This window comes from Mesoplodon densirostris, chromosome 3 (assembly GCF_025265405.1).
Source record: "Mesoplodon densirostris isolate mMesDen1 chromosome 3, mMesDen1 primary haplotype, whole genome shotgun sequence".
In the NCBI taxonomy this organism is placed as follows: domain Eukaryota; kingdom Metazoa; phylum Chordata; class Mammalia; order Artiodactyla; family Ziphiidae; genus Mesoplodon; species Mesoplodon densirostris.
The window spans coordinates 90,073,838-90,097,320 of NC_082663.1; the positions used below are offsets into that span (position 1 = coordinate 90,073,838).

At 37.9% G+C, this 23,483-nt stretch overlaps 1 protein-coding gene across 2 annotated transcripts in view; it reads right to left on the reverse strand.

The window, feature by feature from the left end:
• The window catches only part of FBXL17 (F-box and leucine rich repeat protein 17), a 495,830-nt gene that overhangs the window by 326,961 nt on the left and 145,386 nt on the right, over nt 1–23,483 (reverse strand). For both annotated transcript variants that reach the window (XM_060093227.1, XM_060093226.1), the window contains one exon: nt 792–922. In XM_060093227.1, coding sequence (XP_059949210.1) covers nt 792–922 — 131 coding nt within the window. The remainder of the gene's footprint in view (nt 1–791; nt 923–23,483) is intronic.

A 23,483-nucleotide genomic window follows, 5' to 3' on the forward strand; every position in this document is an offset into this window, starting at 1 on the left:
TAAATAGGTTCTAATTATAGCTGAAATAGTGCTTTCTATTTTGAAAGCAAAATATTTTTGGTGGCCTAACATTTTTTAAAAATTTATTCTTGAAAAGTTACTGGGCAAGAATCTTATCTCACGCTTATATTTAAGAACCTATCTAAACTAATCAGCAGTAGTAGAGTAGTGCTAACTCTGCAGCTGTTTTCATTATAAAGTTTATTTTCAAGGGTTCTTGCATATTTTTTATTTCCTTCATTAAATATTTCAGAAAAAACTGGCTTATCATTGTTTGTTTTAAAAACTACCCATTTTACACATTTTTACACTATATATTAAACTGTCCATCACATGACTTCCATTTTCAAAACATTCTATTTATACAGAAAACAAAATGTCATCCTTGAGAAAGGATCTGAATGCATAATGCTTGAAACAGTTTCTCAGAACCATTTTCCTTGATAAGTGAAAAGTAAAATTAACACAAAAGTTGCAAAAATATTAAAGTGACAAACAATATGTCTTGGATGGGTGACAGAGAAAATTCAATAGACTTCTATTATTATAACTGTTCAGGCAAACATTTGAGTCTTAGCACATAAAAACCTTGTTGCAAATATAAACAATGGATGGGTTAAAAGTATACTTCTAAATGGTTTTCAAAACTTAAACATATCTATTTTAAAAGTCATGGCTTTATCACATTTTCCTTAAAGTAGACATGCCTTATTATAATGATAATCAGTACTTGGTACGTAGAGCACGTGTTTCCCTATGGAAAAGTATTTTTAAGATGTTACAATGGTTACCTGTCATTTATGATCCAGTTCAGGCAGAGATTGAGAGAGCTTAGATTTTTGCACCTCTTGACAATTTCCATCACGGTTTCATTATCCAGTTCAGTGATATGACGTAGGTCCAAGCTGGAAAGGTTTCTTAGCTAATGAGATAAATAAAATGAAAGATGAGAAATATAAATACTACATTCATCCTCAAAAACTATAAATATAGTTTATTATAGAGTATCACTGTACAACAGACAACAGTCTAGAATCATTTGATTAAACTAAATGGTTACATAATATTTTAATACTAAATTAGAAATGAGGGCAGAAATCTATGATGAACAAATGAATGGCAAAAAACATTAAAATCAAACAGATTTATTGAGGCATCATAAAAATCAAAAATGTTAGCAATCTAATAGGTGGGAAAGCTGTTAAATCTCTCACATTAATTACCCACAATTTGATAGGCTTATTTTCTTTAACATTGTTCCATTTCAGATATTTATCTTCGTGATTATAATGCCACTTTTGTATAGGTTTTCTCTCTTTTTTTTTAAAGATAAAATATGAGTAAGTGGTTAATTCAGAGATATCTTGGTGATACTTTATCAATGTACTCCAAATTGCAGTATTATGGGTTGTATGTTCCACTATGTGAAAAGCAATATAAAACATTGTTTAAGAAGTAAAGATTTTCTCCATGTACCACCTTCCCTATTTGTTCACTTTCTCTACTCCTTTCTTGATGTTTCCTGTCTTCCCCTGATGTTGCCTCCAAGGAAAATTAATAATATCATTTACACAAAGATGGTAGCATCTTAATTATCCTCTTCAAATAAACTGTATCTCAAATAAGCTATTTTTGCCTAATAACATGCAAAGAATTAATTTGGAAGCATGTGGTAGGCCAAATAACACCCCTCCCAAGGATATCTATGCCCTAATATGCTACCTCATATGGCAAAAGAGACTTTGCAGATGTGATTAAAGTTACGGATTTTGAGATGAGGAGACTGCCCAGGGTAGGCCCAATCTAGTCACGTGAGTCCTTGTAAGCAGAGAACCTCTCCCAGCTAAAGTCAGAGAGATGCGAAGGAGGAAGATGCAGGGGACATTTGAACTGTGAAAGGGATTCAACCTGCCTTTACTGGCTTTGTGTCTGGAGGAAGAGGGCCAGGAGCCAAGGAATGTGGGCAACTTGTAGAGCTGACAGCCAGTAAGAAATCTGGACTTCAGACCTACAACCTTAGGGAACTGAATTTCCTCAAAAACCTGACAGAGCAAGAAAACAGATTCTCCTCTCGATCTTCCAGAAAAGAGTACAAGGTGGATGATTTTAGTCTGATGAAACCTGTGGTGATCTTCTAATAAACTATGAGATAACAAATTTGTGCTGTTTTAAGCTGCTAAGTGTGCGGTAATTTGTTACAGCAATAGAAATCTAGTACATGGCCTTTCCAGCACCGTCAGGGAGCCCTCCAGGACATGGCAGTCTTCTCTAGGCCACCCTCAAGTCCTGCTGTAGCGGAAGGAGGTAATTCCTGCACGAAGCTGACTTGCAGGCGTAACTCAGAGCAGTGAGTCAGGCGAGCTTCGACCCCAAGAGAAGAGAAGACACTGGTATTGCCGCTGCTGTAGGACAAAAGGGAAAGAAACACTCTAAAGCACCACCATCCCAGAGAACTTTCTGCAATGATGGAAGTGTTCTCTAATTCTGCTGTCGAATATGGTAACCACTAGCCACATGTGGCTACTGAGCACTTGAGACGCGACTAGCGTGAGGAAGGACCTGAATTTTTTTTTTTTTTTTTTTTTTTTTGCGGTACGTGGGCCTCTCACTGTTGTGGCCCCTCCCGTTGCGGAGCACAGGCTCCGGACGCGCAGGTTCAGCGGCCATGGCTCACAGGCCCAGCCGCTCCACGGCATGTGGGATCTTCCTGGACCGGGCAACGAACCCACGTCCCCTGCATTGGCAGGCGGACTCTCAATCACTGCGCCACCAGGGAAGCCCAACCTGAATTTTTTTTATCTTATTTAATGTTGTTTAGTTTACATTTACTTTTTGTATCTGTGGCCAGTGGCTACAGTGTTGGACAGAGCAGCTGTGGAGAACTGGGTCTGCCAGGCAGCACGCACACCCTCCTCCCCACCTCAGCTTACAGAGAGGCTTCATGCAGAGTCTCTGCCCACTGCTCTGATGCATGCTGCAGGGCTATGGAGAGAAACAGGGATGGCTAAGAGGGTGAAATGCGAAAGGGTCCACAACAGTAGGGAACGCTTTCTAGTTGAGACAGCAAGCCTCTGTCACTAAGGCTGAATTCTGAGCCTTCAGCATGAGATTCAGGAAAACCTCTCTGCAATTAGCCTCTCAGGTCAGATGTTCCAAAAAGTTGTCGTCCAGTGTGGGACTCAGGACAACACGAGAGAACGGAGGCAGGACCAGGAAAGAAGAAATGGGTTGGACAAAGTTCTTCCTCAAGTTACCATGGACTGAGGCTTTACCAACATCAGAACATGGTTGGCACTTGGCAACCAAAGCCTAACAAAAGGGAACAGACTCACCTTCGTTAAACAAACAAAACAAGAAACACTAAACAAACAAACAAAACGACAGACTGCTCTGGCTGTCTCAGCAGCTCCATACAGTTGACCAGTCAGAACCTGGGCTGACTCGCTGCTTCCCCTTCCTCAAGGGTCTCCTCACTCCACTGTCTGAGAGCTACAGCCAACACCACGCCCAGAGCCCATAGGTGGGCTGCCTGGGCTCTAGCTTTATACCCCAAACATGGCACCTGATTCCTATCCTTTACCTCTCTACCTACCACAAATAAGGTAGGCTGGTATTAAACAAAACCACAAAAATGTTTTGAAGTACCTAAAGGAACAATAACCAAAAGCCTATATAAAGTACAAACCAGATAGCAAAATAAGTTTCTAATAATCTTTCAGACATCATTAAAGTCATTTAAAGAATCAAAGGGCTGATGCACATGCTCCTTGCTATGCTTTCTTCCCTCCCAACTCCTGACGTGTCTCCATGCAGTGATGGAAACAGAAATCATCCAGAATAACAGCTAGGCTTAGAGCAAAGTACAAGGTACCCATGTCTTTTATGAAAGAGTAGGAGACACAAGGAGTACAGAGAAGACTGCAATAAAACAGGAGAGACAATGGTAATGCCAAATGGAACAAGTCTCAAAGTCTCGATATTTTGTTAGTTATATTTGTTGTTGTTATTTTTCACAACTGTTGGAAGAGTAATGGTCTGGAAGCAGCCGTGGAGAGCAAAGAGGATCCTGCCTCCACTTTCTGACCCTGAGAAACACGGTGAGAAAATAAACAGGTATGGTAGGTAAAATTCTAAAATGACCCCAAGGACCCATGCCCTAACATAATCCCTGACCTTGAGTGTGGGCAGGACCTTATAAGGAAAAGTAAAAGGATTTTGCAGCTATAATTAAGATCCCTGACCAACTAAACACTGAATTAATCAAAAGACAGTATCCTGGATGGGCCTGGCCTAATCAGTTGAGCTCTGACAGAGGGTCTAGAGGTCAGAGAGATTCTCCTGCTGGCCTCGGAGAAGTGAGCAACCACGTTTTGAGAGGGACTGTGAAAGGCCCTGTGAGAAGACCACATGGCTAATACCCTCAAGAGGCCTCTAGGAGCTGAGAGCAGTCCCTGGCTGACAGCTAGAAAGAAAATGCGGACCTCAGTCCTATAACTACAAGGAACTGAATTTCTCCAACAACTACCTGAGCTTGTAAGAGGATCTAAACTCTAGAAAGAGATGCAACCCCAACTGACACCTTGATTGTGACCTTGTGAGACCCTGGAAAAACCAAGTTGCAGCATCTGGACTTCTGACCCATGGATATAGTAAGATGATAAATATATGTGGTTTTAAGATGCTAAGTCTAGGGTAATTTGTTGTACAGCAATAGAAAATCAATACAGAAGGGCTATAGGGGACTCTGTACACTTGAAAAGAAGTCAGGTTTCTCTTAAGACAAGGGGAATATCCTTAGCCACTTTAAACTCTGAGGCTCACTGCCCTTCTTTAGATACTTATGTTCACAAAAGCTTAGAAGGAGATGCTTGCTCCATTCAGCCTTCTCTCTAGGTGTATCTTCAGTGGCCAAGAAAACAGTTCCTGGGAAGACAAGCAACTCTGATGTGGTCACTCTTATTAGCTCCAATTGGGGAACTAAATTTCTCAAACCAGTCTTCAATCATGGAAAGATGACTTTAATGGAAATCCTTTATGAAAATGTTTGCATAGCTCCTGGCTTTCAATTCATATTCTGAGAACAGTCACATATTTCCTAAACACATCTTAATACCACAAGGTAACTGTATTTTCACTTTCACTAAACTTTTATTTTTCACAAGATTTTGCATTGGAGCTAAACTAGTAGCTAAAATGGTTTCACTGGTCAAGTTTTCTTATTCTTGATTAAGCAAAGACAAACTTATACATGTCAAGGATCAGAATCACTGTTAAATTTGATATCCCTCTTAATGTTCCCCTCAGTAATGTACCCCATATTTCTATTTTCTATATAAAAATCACCATTTCTTATGACTATAAATGGAGTATAACCTATACAAATTTTGAATCAGTCTTGTACACCATAAACTAATATAATATTGCCAACTATACCTCAATTAAAAAAATCACCATTTTCTAAAGTCTCATTACTTTTATAGTTAGCTTTCTTTACAGGGTATTTTTGATCCCAACACCCCCAAAATTTTCATCACTACTGTTCTGGGAACACGTAAAGAATGAAGTAGCCTCTGTGAGTTGCAGGTACTGGGTGGCTTGCTGAGCTCATGTCCTGACAGCAGCCTCATGTCTATACCACAGCCAAATCAGAAATACATGAAATGGACGCACAGAGCTGCTAGAAAATATTTTGAAGCATGACTATTAAACCTATGAACGTTAAGGCTGAATTTTGCTACGTGTAACCATACACATATGTGAACTGTTATTAAATATAGCCACGTATAATACACATACAACATCACTTTATTTTCCCAATTATACTGTATTATACTCACTACAAAGATGACAATCATAAAAATTCTATCCAGTCACATAAATATCTCCTACACATGCATATTCTGGGGTCTAGCATAGCTTCTGGCACAAAGTTTCTATGTGAATTATGACTTTATCTCTTGGCTTCCTTCACTGTAAAATACCTTATCACAACACTGTGAATGTACTTAACACCACTGAACTGTACACTTAAAAATGGTTAAAAAGGTAAACTTTTGTTATGTACATTTTACCACAATAAAAAAAAAATTACTTCTTCGACCAGGACCCAGTGGGAGGATACAATAAAGTTCTGTAGGAAAGAAAACTTTATATTTGTGCCAGATCGGTCCCCTCACATTAGGGAAGGTAACTGAGGACCAAAGAGGTTTGAATAACTTATTAAAGTGCCGATAATAGGCAGAGAGTCGATGGCAAATCTAAACTATTTTTCAGACTTAGGAAAACCCAAAGATATCTTCAAGAACTAATGGAATAGCAAGAAGTAACAATTCCAGAAACTATCTACATGTGATAAAATTCTAATTCTAGTTCACTGTCTCCTGAGCTTTCAGAAATCCTACATCCATGCCCATTCATCAGTTCAAGGTGGGTCAGATGATGACACTGGGCCACTTGTGGCTGATACTGCCCTGTATTTATTGTCCATAAATGGAGCATTCTTTCTCTTCCAATGGAGCACAGATTCAAACATGAGGAAACAGGTTTACTTTGGCTCTCACATGCCAGCTTTCTATTGAGATCTTGAAGAGTGTTTTGCCCTTGGATTCAATTAAGGCTCATTTTTCATGAGCTGACAGTCACTGACTATGCTTGTGTCACCTTCCCTATGACCACACTGACCAGTTCAACTTGAAATATGAAAGAATCCAAAGGCAGTTCCAGGAGGCTAATTCCTGGTAGCCGGCATCATTATACGACGCATACGGAGCACCTCTACGGGATGTGGCATTTTTATTCAGAACCCCACAAACAGCTCTGTCAAATTCATCATATTCCTTCCCTTGCTGTGGGAATTTCATAATAGTGCCCTCTAGCATTTCATAAAAAGCTACCTAAAATAATCCTTCATAAACAAATAATTACATTTAGGAAACTGACATTTTAATTAAACTTACTTTCCCTTACAAATTCACTGGTAGTCTTGGGTTAACACAAATCACAGAGGATTTGAATAAGCAAAGCCATACCACCAGGATCTTTTAAATGCTTCATTCCAATTTTTAAACAGCTTAGTAAGATATTTTAAAAGAAACTCAAGTCAGAATGTAGAATGCAGGTAATCAACTTTCAGTTTAATATTGCCTTTATTGCGAAAAAATATTACTTATAGCCAATTCAGGTTAAAGGCTAAAATTAGTCAATGAATGTATGGCTGTGGAGGTACTTAAGAATAAAATGAGACACTAAAATGTTACCTAGGAAACACAGACTTGGAGGATTATAAAAAGACCTCAAATAGCTTCTAAATTTTGTTAAGACTCTGGAAAAGTAAAAAATGAAACAAAATCCTCAATTGTGCAGGTTGACTAAAGGGGATGAAGCAGCATAAGACGATTCACAGTACCTTGGCAAAGGCAGCAGGGATGTTCCACTGTTTCAGACTAACAAGGATAATTTACGTGAAGCCAGTTGGAGGTGATAATTTTTGAAAAGAATAACAACTTCTGTATAGGGCTTCCCTGGTGGCGCAGTGGTTGAGAGTCCGCCTGCCGGTGCAGGGGACACGGGTTTGTGCCCTGGACCGGGAGGATCCCACATGCCGCGGAGCAGCTGGGCCCGTGAGCCGTGGCCGCTGAGCCTGCACGTCCGGAGCCTGTGCTCCGCAACGGGAGAGGCCACAACAGTGAGAGGCCCACGTACCGCAAAAAAAACAAAACAAAAAAACCAAACTTCTGTATAGTTAAATATGTTCAAATGTCAACCAGTACCTAAATTACTTCTTGCCAGCCCTGTGGATGTTGGCTTCATTGGGACTGAGTTTCAAAGCAATCGATTGTAATCTTTTTTTTTTTTTTTTTTTTTTTTTTTGCGGTACGCGGGCCTCTCACTGTTGTGGCCTCTCCCATTGCGGAGCACAGGCTCCGGACGCGCAGGTTCAGCAGCCATGGCCCACAGGCCCAGCCGCTCCGTGGCATGTGGGATCTTCCCGGACCGGGACACGAACCCGTGTCCCCTGAATCGGCAGGCGGACTCCCAACCACTGTGCCACCAGGGAAGCCCTCGGTTGTAATCTTTAGAGAGCAAAGTCAAGGCTTAAGACAGGCTGCTGGGGCCGTAGATCAGCAACACACACTCACCTGCCAATCACCTGACAGGCTGCCAAGATGGGGATCACGGGAGAGACCAAAAGCACAGGGAGACAGAGGGGTCAGAGAAAGGCATTTATAAGAAAGTGGGGAGAGCCACCTATTAAGGACAGCGAGGGAGATACAAGGAGAAAGGGAGGGGGCTATAGTATGGGTTGTGCATGGCAAGACTAAAAATAATAGTAAAGAAACTGAGACTGCTGGGAATGGAAAGGGGCAGAGAGGGAATTTCTGTCCCTGAGCACAGGAAGGCTTCCGCACCTCGACAGGTTCTGTTATCTACATTTAGAGAAGGATTTGGCTGGACAAAGGAGAGTGAGGGGCATCCCTTCTGCTCATCAACTAGGCTGAACCTCAGTTTGGTTAAGGCTGGTACTCGAGTATGGAGAGAGTAATAAAAGCTAGATAAGTCACATTTAGGACATCAGGCAAATCCTTCCCAGCACCTCACAGAACTGAGACACTCAGGGTATAACTGAAAGCTTTTAAATAGCCTGAGAGCCTGGCAGAGACAATAAAAATTTCTAATTCTATCCATGAAAATAGGACTTCCAGGGTCTGGAATGCTTATCATATCCACAATAGCTACCACGTTAATTCTCTGGCTCCTTCTTTATGTGTTCCTTCCAACCACTGTCTTCTTAATCACAACGGGCTGCTGTCTCTTTGCTTTATTTCCAAATCCAAGGCCTGGTTGGTTCTGCCATTCTCCTACTGGATCTGACATCTTTCACCATTTTATTCATGCTCTGTTTTGCTTTCTAGGACATTTTACTCACTGCTTCTCTTCAGAGCTATCCCTTCTAACTCCTTCTTGCCACATAACCAGTCAGATAAATATTCCTTAAATAACTCTGATCATATCTCCCACCTTCTCTGAAACCTTCAGGAAAACAAAAACATTTCAACTGCAGAAAGGAATCCCAGAGCTTGCGTATCAAGGCCGTTCACTCTCCATACCCACTATTCCCTGACATCTTAAGTTAAAATAGCTCAAATCTCTTTCTCCAAGTTTTGAGAAGTTATTCTCACTGTGCTCAGAGACCTGTATTCATTATTTAAAACTGAGCTCACTTCCTGATTACTTCAGAGAGAGGAAAAATTAGTGAGTCTTAAAATATAATATACCTGCCTTAATACAAATTGCTAACTAGGCAGCCCACAACAGAACTATGCCTTTTAGACAGAAATCGTCAATTGGCAACAGCTGCCAAGGGACCAGGGGAACAAACTTTCCTTCCTGCTACAGCTACTTGGGAGTCCCCTCTTTGTTTTCTCCATCTACTCACTTTCCCTTTCCCCTTCCCTTCCTCCTCCCCCACCAGCTCTCCCTGCGCTGTGCTGCTCAGGACCAAGCTCTCATGGCAAATATTTGACATCCAATCCTAATGCTTGAGCTGGTCCAAATCTGCATCTCTGGTGCAGTAGTTGTGGTACACTTTCATTCATTCATTCATACTTATTTACATGTTCCTGAGCACGTGGCTCTAACCTTGGCTGCACATTAGGATCATATGGGGAAACTTTTAAAAAAACACTAATGACCAGGTCCCATCCTTAGAGGTTCTGATTTAACTGGCTTGGGGTAAGGCTAACCATTCTTATTTCTGAAAAAGATACCCAGCTGATCCCAGCCTGGACAAGGAACCACTTCCCTAGTGCAGAGCAATTGATACTTAAATCCAGGTACTGAAAGTGTAAAAATAATTTAAAAAGCTCAGCCTCTTCAATCACTCAAAAAAGAACATAGAAGACTATTATTCATATAGTCAGTAACTATTTATTGGGTATCCATTATGTACCAGAAAATATTCCAGCTGCTAAAAATATAGCAGTGAACAAAACGGACAAAAAAATCCCTGTCCATAGGGTACTTATATTTCTAGTTGGAAGGGGGCAGTAGAAACAATAAGTAAACAACTTATATAGTATGTTAAAAGGTGTTAAGTACTATAGAGAAAAAAATAAAGCAAGGCAAGGCAGATGGAAACCAGCGGGGGGAAGAAAGATGGAGTGTAATTTTAAATAAGCAGTCAAGAATATCTCATTGAAAAGATATATGGGCACAACTTTGAAGGAGGTGAGGGAGCAAACAGAACCATGCTGATGCCTGGGACAAGAATAAGTGCAAAGGCCCTGAGATGGGAACTGGTCTAGCGTTTTGGAGGATTAGTAAGGAGCCAGAGGTTCTGGAGCAGAGTGAATAGAAGGAAAACTAATTAGAGACATGGCCAAAGAGAGGAGCAAAGAAGGGAAGACTTATGAGTCCTTGTAGGCCAAAGTAAGGATTTTAGCTTCTGCTCTAAGGAATGTGGGAATTTGGTGGGTTTTAAGCAGGTATGTGACAGGATCTAAGTTACATTTTTAAATGATTATTCTAGCTTCTGTGTGAGTCTAGCTAGACTAGGAGCAATGGTAGAAGCAGAGAAGCTGTAATGAATTAATCTAGTCAAGCAACATCAGTGACCTGGGCCACAGTGACAGCAGCTGGAGGTAGTATAACGTGATCAGATTCTGGATATATTTGAAATTAGAATCAACAGAATTTTTTTTTTTTTTTTTTTTGCGGTACGCGGGCCTCTCACTGTTGCGGCCTCTCCCGTTGCAGAGCACAGGTTCTGGACGCGCAGGCTCAGCAGCCATGGCTCACGGGCCCAGTCGCTCCACGGCATGTAGGATCCTCCCGAACCAGGGCACGAACCCGCGTCCCCCGCATTGGCAGGCGGACTCTCAACCATTGCACCACCAGGGAAGCCCTAACAGAATTTTTTGACAAATTAGTTATGGAGCACAAGAGAAAAATAAGAATCAGGGATAATTCCAAGGTTTTTGGTTTGAGCAACTGGAAGGTATTACTGCAATTAACTAAGATGCTTTGGGGACAGGTAGGGAGAGACTTTGCTTTTGAATATACTATATCTGAGATGCCTGTTAGATATCCAAGGAGAGATGTCAAATAAATGTGGGCCTCATCAGCACATAGGTAGCACTTACACTTCTGAATTTAATATATAAAAGTATTAATTATATATAAATGTGCTAAATTCATTAGGTTAGCTAGGTACAATCATACTAGCCTTTCAATTTATAGTGATTAAAAAAATTATTAATTAATTGATTAAACTACTTTGTGGGCATACATACCCAGAGTAATAAAAAATAATACATAGTGGACTAGCATGATTCTAAAAAAAAAAGCATTAGCAGCAATATTGTCCCAAGCCACCTGGAGCAGTTACAAGGCTGGCTTCATTTACTGTCAAAGCATAATTCAGCCTTCACACCTCCAGTACACATCCTCTGTAAAACCTCCCAGGATGCCCACCGTCAGATTAAGAGACTCTGCCCTCTGTACACCCACTGATGTTGCTCATTCTCCCACCACGGCCTTAAACACACTGCTTTATAATTTAGTCTAAGTAAGTATATGTTTCTCCCACTAGAGTCTAAGGCAAGCTAATGCAGGTCAGTGACCATGTCTTATTCACTTTTGTGTCACCAGTGCTTCACACAGTACTAGGTGCATCAAACGAAATTATTAAATGCTGATTGCTGAATGAGTAAGTTTGAAATCATGACCAAAACATTAAAAATAATTTCATGTACCTAGGTTTCCGTAAACCAGGTCTCCGTTCTTTTAACTATATCGAATGCAGGATCTGCAGCTCTGAAGCTACATGTTTCTAAAAGTGATATATTTGAACATAAACCTCACTAATACAGAAGCATTAAATAATAAAAAACAACATTCTGGGCCTCCCTGGTGGCGCAGTGGTTGAGAGTCCGCCTGCCGATGCAGGGGATACGGGTTCGTGCCCCGGTCTGGGAGGATCCCATATGCCGCGGAGCGGCTGGGCCCGTGAGCCATGGCCGCTGGGCCTGCGCGTCCGGAGCCTGTGCTCCGCAACGGGAGAGGCCACAGCAGTGAGAGGCCCGCATACCGCAAAAAAAAAAGAAAAAAAAAAAAAAAAAAAAACCACAACATTCTCACTCTACACAGTTAAAGATCATTTTAGAACAAGAAGCATAATCCGTTCTCTATTTTCATGTTTGTTCTTAAAATGAAGAACATTTAGGGTTTCCCTGGTGGCGCAGTGGTTGAGAGTCTGCCTGCTGATGCAGGGGACACGGGTTTGTGCCCCAGTCCGGGAAGATCCCACATGCCGCGGAGCGGCTGGGCCCGTGAGCCATGGCCGCTGAGCCTGCGCTCCGTAACGGGAGAGGCCACAACAGTGAGAGGCCCGCGTACCACAAAAAAAAAAAAAAAAAAAAAGAAGAAGAACATTTAAACAGTCTCTGTAAGTTTTCAGAGTTTTGATGTGTGTGGCAGGAATTCTGAGTAGTTCACCAAAAATTTTAATCACTGTCTTCTGCTGCAGAAACGTGCATTTGTTAATTGGATTCCTGTTTTCTTCGTACACCAAATCAGAATGGATGCTCCGCTCCTCCTCTTCCACTCTGGCAGGCAGCGCAGTCTCTAATTGACTTTTTTCTAGGACTTCTTTCTACCAAATCCCTTTCTTTTCTCCATAGAAGATTGCTAGAGCTCATAACAGACTACAAACAGCACTTAAAGTTAGCAGCACTAAGCAGCCCTGTCACTTTTTTACCTAGCAGGAGCTAAGAAAAAGAATTTCTCCTCAGTTAAAAAATAAAACATTCATACTGTTTGACTTAAATAAGAAAAAAATCAAAGCTTAAATAAATTAAGGGTAAATTAAGTCAAATGTGAAGCAAGCAAGGAAAGATTACTTTGTCTAATTGGACTGGTTGTATACTTCTCTTTCATTTCCTCATACCAAATTCACAGATCTGTTTTTTTTAAAAACACAATTCATGGAATTTTGAACCCATTTCAGTCACCTGAATCCACTTATCACACTTCAATGTGTCAAAAATTTTGGAAATATATTCCAAATAAAAGTTTTACGACCTTATTTTTAAAAGTGGTAAAATAACTGAAATGCCATTAGCCCAAGACAAAAGCTTATCATATCTAAGCCAAGTGACCTGTACATTGACCTCTTGATATTATACTATTAAAGTCAAACAGCCAAATTATTCCATTCTTTATTTCTAAATGTATGAAACTGAAAAACAAAGAAATGACATTAATGATTTTTAATTAAAAATACTCTGGCATATATTGTCATTTTCCGGCATTCAAAAAATGTTACAGAAATGATATACTTACTCTCTAAAATGAAGTGCCTTTTATTTCTTTCTTTCTGGTTTAGAATATGGAACTGATTTCTTTCTTTCTGGTTTAGAATATTCACCTTCACATGGAAAATCTCTTGGGCTTTCACTCTCATTTCTGAGCCTTAGACTAAAGTCAAAGTTCAGAGTGAAAGAGGCCCAAAACTTAATTTCAGACATTAGTCTTGCTAATCTGTGACCAGGTACTGTTCACAGAGGAACAGCATGAGGTCCCTTCAGTAGGTACCTGCAGCTTCTCTCTGAGGCTTATTACCCCATAGGTCTGGAGCGCCCTGAGTCATTCAGGAAGAAAACAGCTAACCTAGGCATCCATTAGCTTTCTCTTCTCTCAATCTCCAAGCCATTTTTATGAGAAGAAACATTCCAAAATGTATATATAACTCTGCCCCCCTACCCTCCCTCCTGAGTGTCCAAATAAAGCCTCAAATACCCCTTCTAGTTGGAAGACAAGTCTGATATTAACAATCTAAAAAGGAATCAATCAGATCACCCTTACTAGTGAGAAAAAAAAAATCAGGATGCACGTTTGGAAAAAATACTATTTCTTCCACAGTCTTCATTTCTGGCATTATACTTGATATTATGTAAGTGCAACAATCACCTATAATAATAAAAGAATGAACACTTTCCAGGTGAGAAAAATCTTAGAAAACTCAAACTTTTTAAAGAGCATGTAAGGATTCATACTCAAAATCCAAATCAGGAACTCTACAAAACACTGAATCAGGTCCCATTTGTTTTACTTAGTTTTACCTTTGTCCTACAAAAGCAGTTCCAAGAAGCAACAGCATTTGGTTTACAATGTATTTAAATTTGGAACTGACAAATCACACTCAATGTTAAGAGCTGGAAGTAAATGATCTAAAATTCTAGGTTAATGACTATGCTATAGGCAGTATATCAGTTACCAAAAAGAAATGGCACTCAGAAAGAAGGTCTTTATGAAGTTTTCCTTGATTTTAAGTAACATAGAACATGAAACTACATTATTATTATAAAATGCAAATTTTTCAAAAATGAAGTGTAAAAATTATATAACTGATTTATATATTAAAGCACTACTTTCTGATACAAAGAACTAATTCTGTTCTCTCAACCAGTTTCTTCCATCTATGAGTTGAAAGCTTCAACTAATTGAAATGAAATTTTAAATAACAGTATCTAGTATACAGCTAACTTTAAATATCAAAATTTATGATTTACTTTAATATTATGTACTTTGGGTCACTTATACCTTCTCACATCAACAAAAAGCATGACCAAGATTTCTGAAAATTAAAAAATAAACAGAAGTACTGACACGATAGCATGTTACTTGTTGCGGAGCACAGGCTCCCGACACGCAGGCTCAGCGGCCATGGCTCACAGGCCCAGCCGCTCCACGGCATGTGGGATCTTCCCGGACCGGGGCATGAACCCGTGCCCCCTGCATCGGCAGGCGGACTCTCAACCACTGCACCACCAGGGAAGCCCAGCATGTTACTATTTAATTGTCAGTCAAAACCATCCAAGATATAACTTAAATTAACTGGTAACTAATAATCGATAACTCAAATAACTAGTTCACAGCAATTAACTTATTTAGTCAAATATTTTTCTTTACATTTGCCTCTGTGAATTGACATTATACATTATAGCACTGAGAAACATTTAAATTTTACTCTTTCTAGGGGCATGTATAAAACCTATTCTTTTATAATTAAGCACCTAGCCCTCTATCCTATTCTTGGGAATCACCACAGCCTTGTAGCTTCATTATTCCTAATTACCACATAGCTAGCTTCCTCTACCTCTCTAGTTATAGCTTTTCTAGATCCAAGACCAAAGTATGGCTAGAGAGTGTCTAAGGAATGGTCAAGTCTAATTTAAATGTTATATTATGTGCAATTCTCTGCTTTGTGCTTGACCCCCATTGTTACAAGACTCTCTAAGGGGAAATAAATATCAGTTCTATTCTCTTAGATATGGTCTCGCATAAGAAACCCTGAATGACACAAAAAGGAATATGTATTAGGATCTAACCAGGAAAACAGAAACCACCATAAGCATTTATTAAATTACACGAAGGGAATTTCATTAAGGAAAGTGGTTATTCTGATGAAGTAGAAGGTGAGAAGACAAACTGGAGAGACTAATGTAAGCCACAGATTTAGCAGCAGCAGGAGGCCACAAGCACCCTAAGGCTAGAGAAACAGAAAGAAGACTCAGTGTTCATGGCCACAGGCCTGGTCTTCCAATACAAGCTGGAGCTGCAGGAGGTCTGTCCAGGGCTGGAACCATGGAGATGAAGCTGTTGCCAGAAATGCTACCTGAGACAGACAGGGAGGTTGAGAAATACCGGACTGTCTCCTTCCCTTTGCCTTCCTGCCTCCCACTAAATGCAGCCTGCAGGGGGAAGCCCCCTATGATATATAAGAGCACGCTTAGAGAGAAGAAAGGATGTGAGGGCAAACAGACCTAGGACCAGCACAAAGCAAAAGGAAAGAAAGGGGAAGGGGGAGCCAGATTCCAAAATGAAAAGTAATCAATCTAATGAGAGTTCATTATCACAACCCAGAAAAAGGAATAACTGCCAGAGCATTCCCCACACCTTGTCTGAGAAACCCAGGGTGCTAATAAACTTTTTCTCTTTTGAGCTAGATGAAAGCTGTAAAAGTATCCTGAGCTGCTTTCTGCTTTCTCAGGCACAGGGGTATTGTTTCATTTTTAAAGATCAAAAATTGATAGCCAATTGCATGTTGAAAAGTACCTCTGATCAAACATAATAACCAAGCATTTCCACTAATGAATATAACACAGAAAGTTCTAGTGGGCACCTTTTTTCTTGGAAAAAAATGTTGATGGCCAATCATCCCACTGGGATACAATCAATTGAAAGGAAGTCTACAGTAGGGAAAGCAGCTATGTTCCTGATGGTTTTGTAAGTACACTGTGATCAACAGCTTTTGTGTATATACCTGTGATACCTCTGGGCTGGAGAGCAAACATATGAAGAGTTCAACTGTCTTTAGTCAATAGACGCTACTGGACTCTATTATTGGGCCAGTGTGCCAGGAGAAGAGGGAGCTCACAACCAAACTCTATTCTAAAAATTATTATGGAAAATAATGAGTAATATTATGTAGACCCAAATTCTGGTTAAATACTGAGGTTCCAAGATAAAATTTTAGAACACACCTCTGCTGTTACATAGATAACTTTTGACTAATAGAGAGTTACCATGGAAATGAATTCCCTGTTTTCAAGGAATGTGACTCCAATAAAGATGCAACATAATTTTTCTTCCCCTCAGTATTCAGGAGCCCCTTAGGCCATCGTTATAAACACTGCACAATGTTAAACAAAATTGTAAAGAAAAATCTGATTATTTGGATTCTCTATGATTAATGATTGGCACGGTGTGGGTATGTACTGTGTTTGTGTATAAATGAATATATAATATGTACATATGCAGGCATTTCCCTGTGGCTAACAGGACCTGCCCAGGGGCAGTGAAAACAGTGTTTAAATAAGACAGTTGAATTAGTTGATAATAAAACACCATTAAATATTTTATAAATGTTCAAAACTATTACGTGAATATAACTGTCAATGTTTTAATCAATTAAATATGTTTTCAAATTAATTGGACTCTGTAATTCTCAGTAAATGTTTATTTTAAATTAATAAATGAAAACTGAATCACTTTGCTGTACACCTGAAACTAACACATTGTAAATTAACTTTACTTCAATAAAAAATTAATTAATAAATGAGATCTGCTTACTTTCTTTCCCTCAGTAGTATATCTCCTCATTAAGTTTCATTATAACATATTCTCATTAAGCCCCAGATCTGGTTTCTCTAATTCAGGTAGTCTATTCTGTCAATTTAGAGATGTGACCCCATCCGTGCCTAATATAACTATGCATTTATGTATAAACCACAAGATTGAATGAAGCAGATTCACACTGATCCTTAAATAAAATTTCTGTTACAACACAGTGTGAATGAATCTGAAAGTCAAAAAGAGCTTGAAAGCAGTGTCTCCTAATATCTTTCTTGGATAAAGACTGACCTCATGTGTTAGAGACCAGATAAATAAAGTTGAAATCCTTTTTTACAAGAATACTGGCAACGAAAACCATAATTTACGAACAAGTGTGTGATAAAAATTCAAGGAGTGAACTGAGGATAACATAAGCAAAGTAAAATAATATTTAAAGTATAAAGCCAAGATCCAGGAAAGGCCCTTTCAAAAAAGATAGCCAGCTTTCCTCATTTTGTATTTATATATTTATAGTAGAGCCTGAAGCAACCATTTTATAAAAGGATAGATGCAACAAATAAATTCATTTGTTCATTTTACTTGTTAGGACTTTCACAAACTGAGTCATTTGAAAGATGAATTCATTTATTTTACTAGTGTCACATTGATACATCCTGCTGTTGTAGTTGCGGAAATGAAAATGTAGTACAAATATACATTACGACTAGAGTAGGAGTAATAGAGTTATAAAATATAAAAAGAGTAGCCTCACTGAAGATATTACTGACTTAACAGAATGAAAAAAAAATAAGTGTGATAAATTGCCACAGCTTACATAGACAATGCCTATACTAATTTAGAAAAATAAAAATCAAAGTCACTAATTTGTGCAATAACAATAAGGTACAACATACCTCACACCGGTCAGAATGGCCATCGTTAAGAAGTCTACAAAGAACAAATGTTGGAGAGGGTGTGGAGAAAAGGGGACCCTCCTACACTGTTGGTGGGAATGTAAATTAGTACAACCACTATGGAGAACAGTATAGAGGTTCCTTAAAAAACTAAAAGTAGAGGTGCCATATGATCCAGCAATCCCACTCTTGGGCATATATCTGGACAAAAATGTAATTCAAAAAGATACATGCATCCTTATGTTCATAGCAGCACTATTCACAATAGCCAAGACTTGGAAACAACCTAAATGTCCAATGACAGATGAATGGATAAAGAAGATGTGGTATATATATACAATGGAATATTACTCAGCCATAAAAAAGAATGAAATAATGTCATTTGCAGCAACATGGATGGACCTAGAGATTATCATACTAAGTAAGTCAGAAAGAGAAAGATAAATACCATATGATATCACTTATAGATGGAATCTAAAATATGACACAAATGAACTTCTATGAAACAGAAACAGAATCACAGACATAGAGAAGAGACTTGTGGTTGCCAAGGGGGAGGTGGGGTGGGGAAGGGAAGGATTGGGAGTTTGTGGTTAGCAGATGCAAACTATTATACATAGAATGGATCAACAACAAGGTCCTACTATATAGCACACAGAACTATATTCAATATTGTGATAAACCATAATGGAAAAGAATATTTACAAAAAAGAATGTATATATATGTAAAACTGAATCACTTTGCTGTTCAGCAGAAATTAATGCAACAATGTAAATCCACTATATTTCTATAAAAAAATGAAAAAATAAGGTACAAAAGTGTATTCTTCTGATTCAGTATATTGCTATGGTAGGAACTTTTTAAATCATTTTATTAAAAATATTATTTTAGTTGTTCAGTGTATTAAAGGGGAAAAAAACAAAACAAAACCATGAAGAGCAGACAAACAGTTTTTAATCTTAACATTCAGCATTGGCACTCAGGTAGAAAGAAGGGTCATAAAGTTTTTAACTGAGATTTATTTTCATGAAAATTATTTTTCATTCTTATTTTAATAAAAGAATATGAATGGATTAGGACTAAAGAATTATAAGAAGCTTTTATACATAATGATGAATATTTTTCTAATTAATTTATATATATTATTTTTCAAATGCTGCTTTAGTATGTGTCAAGCACTCTTCTTCTAAAACCCGAGAGATAGGTAGATGTTATTATTATCCTCACTTTACAGATGAGAAAACTGAGGCTAAGAGATTAGGTGATTTGCCCTAGGTCATACAATAGCAGTCATCCTATTAGCTTTGATGACAGCAGTAAGCAGTTTGCTCTCTGTTCTGAACTTCAAAGAAAAAATCTATTAATGGATCACACCAGGCCTAGAGAATCAGCACCTAAATTCTCAACACTTGATTTTTGGCTCAACTCTTAACTCCCGGAAAGCTAAAAAGAACCAAAAGCACAGTCATCCTACAAATACCTCTTCAGAGTCCTCACTGGTCATACTCACTAGGGAATATTTCAGAGCTGAATGAACTTAAGAACACACACTTGCCACATCTCAAAATATCACTCAAGTACCTATAATTAATCAGAAACAAATGAAATGATAATCTATAAGTTAACAGCTATAACAACCCTAAAGTAGCAAAATAATATGTTCTGCCTTTAGAATAAGACATTCTAAACTGATGAGTTGTTTGGAAATTTGAAAGACAAGAAAGTTCATCTTTCATTTCTAGTCTCTGAATAAACATGAAAAGGAAGATGAAAATTGAGTTAGCTGCATGAATGAACATTCTTTCACTTATGTTAAATTGACTGAAAAAAATCAATTTTGTTTTTCTTTAGAAAATATTTCATATTTTCAGCCATAAGCACTTTTAAAATATGTGTTTTTAAAAAAGTTCTTTAATATGATATGGTCCAAGAAAATATCTGAACTTTGGGCATTTTTTTAGCTGTTACCTTCCAAAAAAAAAAACCTGTATTTAAAAACAAAAACAAACATACCCATATCTGACACATCCTAAGAATTCAGTTCATGTTTATAAACTGAAAAACTGAGGCAACAATAAGATCTAAGGTATCATCAGAATTAATATCATTAATTAATATATCATCAAAATTAATATCATTAATTAATAAACACAACTTTTAAATTTATCAACAATCTTAAGTTATGACAAATATACATTTTTATATAGCATATAATGAAAATGAACATTTTGTCAAAAATTCTTCACCATCATCCTTACTAGTCATATAAAATAGCATCTTCCTGACTACTGGTAGAAATCATTTGAACTTATCTAAGTCAATTCACAATGGATCTGTGGCATTAAACTCATGAACCCACAGCATTTCTGAGGTTTGCCCTCCAACTATATGTAAAAATAATGTGTCACTTTGACATTTCAGATTCCATTGGCTTATCTGTTCAACTGATTTTAAATTAATATTATATATTAATGCATATGATTATTATTATCCTGAGCATTTTCCATGGTATTATGCATTCTCAAAAAGCATGCTATTGAATAGTATGATTTTATCATGTTATATTAATAGCAACATTTTTAACTTTTTAACCCCTTAAAAGCTTTTTTATTATTATGGAAATTTTCAAATATAAGTAATGAGAATAATATAATGAACCGCTATGTCCTATAGCCCAGCTCAATTATCTATATTTTGCCATTTTTGTCTCCTTTAGTGGCCTATCCACTTTTTTTCTTTTTATCCCTTTGTAATATTTTAATATAAATCCCTAACATTGTGTCATTTCACTAGTAAATACTCAAGTATGTATCTCTTACTGATAAAGTTTTTAAAATATATCAGATATTTGGTAGAATTCACCAGTGAAGCAATATAGGCACAGAGTATCATTGGAGGGAAGGTTTTTAACAACAGACGTAATTTCTTTAAGAGATATAGAGGTATTCAGGTTATCTATTTCTTCTTCAGTGAGCTTTGGAAGTTTGCATCTTTCAAATAAATTTTCCATTTCATCTAACTTGTTGAATTTAGAGGCATAAAGATGTCCATAATATTCGCTTGTTATCCTTTTAATATCTGGAGAATCTGTAGCTATGTTACTCCTCTGAGTCATGGTATTGGCAATTTCTCTCTCTCTCTTTTAAGTAGTCTGAATAGAGATTTATCGAGATTTATCAAGTTTATCAAAGAACCAGCTTTTGCTTTCATTAATTTTCTCTTTTCTTTTTGTTTTCCATTTCATTGATATCCACTTTGATCTTTATAATTTCCTTTCCTCTGCTTACTTTGAGTTTAATTTGCTTTTCTTTTTTCATGTTTCATAAGGCAGAAGCTAAGGTCATTGATTTCAGATCTTTTTTTTTTTATACAGGTGTTTGGTGGTATTTAAAGTAATACTTTAGTAGCATCACACTAAATCTGATGTGTTGTGTTTTCATTCTCATTCAGTTCAAAATACTTTCTAATTTCTCTTTTGACTTCTTTACTCATGGGTTATTTAGGACTGGATGAGCAAGGAAGGGAGAGCATACACCAATCTCTGGGGTTTTCTATGCAAGTTCTCTCCACCCTGGTACTCTGTCCTCTGAATTCTGGCTATCCTGGTCTCCCTGGACTTTCGGTTCTGTCTCAACTCAGATAGTCTGCTGAGTTTTGCCTGGGTTTTCCCTCTCTGTGCTACAAGCTGGAAACTCTTCCAACATATTAGACGAAGGCAAGCATAGGGCTTCTCGTTTGTTTCTTATATCTCAGGGATCACTGTCCTTGGTTGTCTGATATCCAGTGTCTTGAAGACCATTGTTTCATATATTTTGTCAGTTTTTCTAGGTTGTTTCAAGGAAGAGAGTAAATCTGTTCCCCACTACTCCATCTTAACTGGAAGAAGAAATACAGTTCTGTTTTGTTTTCTTTATAGATCATTGTAAACTCATGACTTTTATACATTTGTTTTAATCCATTTCAGCCATTTTCCTTTTTGATGCTCAACGTATCCCAGCTTAGGCCAGTGAGAGGCACTTCATGTTGGCTTTTGGGTCCTCTGACATGCTCCTATTAGTCCTTAATGTGGCAAATGATACTTAGGCACTACAGTCTAGTCACTAGGGGTTAACTATACATTTGCATTTGCTGAACTTGTTTTTGAAAAGTGGGAAGGAGAGCAAAAGTTCAAGATAGAAATATTTTACATTTATAAATAGGTACATGGCAGTGAAAAGAACACACCTGTGTTGGAGGAAGCTCAATTCTGCCGGATACAAGTCATTAACACTCTCAACTGTTAGAGACCTCAAAAGTTCTTATCATTGCTTCCAAACCCACTCCGGTAAAGCTGACTTTATCTTCTCAACCTGTGGGCATTTCAGTCTTGGCTACTTCTGGACTCTCATTTACATACTCACAGCAGCTTAGAAGGAAGGCCTCTTACTTCAATATTGCTTGATATTAGCAGAATCTATCTGAAGACTAAGGGTGTGTCATCAATAAATAGAGTCCAGCCAAGACTCAGAGCATCAAAGTAAAATTAAGTCCACAAGACCACAGTAATAGAATATCAATATTCTTCCATTTATTCCCAATCTTCTGTCTTCTTGCCCTTGATTTAACAATCTAAGATGTCACAAATCCCCAGTTTTCCCTTCTAACTTACTAAAGACTTGACATTCCTTAGTTTCAGTGACAGCCACTCACAGTCCCGTCCAGGCCAATGACTCAAATTCAGAGATTTGTCTGGCTGTAAGAAACTCTAGAGATAGATCACCTAATACAGGCACATCTCTTCATAGGAGGAAACTAAGGCACAGGGATTTTATGGCAGCTGCTTCTAGTAGTAAACTTAGAGCCAGAGACTTAGTAAAGTAATAACTTGGAGAGATTTTCTAAATCATATAAAATTAAATGTATTTATACCAGTAACTCTCAACACTCTGTATCTCATATCTCCCTAATCATTTATTTAAGAATTGCATACCATGTTGATAATAAATTATTTAGAGCTATATACCATGATTATAATAAGGGTAACACAACTTTCTAGGAACATTTATATAGTTACAAACATTTTGTGAATGTAAATTACATTTTGTATAAATGTCTTAGTAGAAAAACACTGCCAGATGCAAATATTTTAACAAAAAAGCTTTTATTTTATTAAAACTTGAGTTCTACCCTTGGTTTTCAAGAGATAAGATAACTAAAATAGCTTTGCAAAAGTTATGCATGTTTAAAATGCTATCTTGCCTTTACCTGAATCCATGAAACTAAGCAATATTATGCCACAAACCAGTCTTCTCATCAAAACAAATACTGTGCTGAGCAAGAAAGATGCTCCTAAAACGCTGTGGACCAGCTTTGATATGAATCCAGTATATTCTGACTGCTAACAGGCCAAAACACCAATCCTGGTTATATAATCTTCAGAATAATCTTCTCAGCAAATTAAGCCTTCCAAAGCT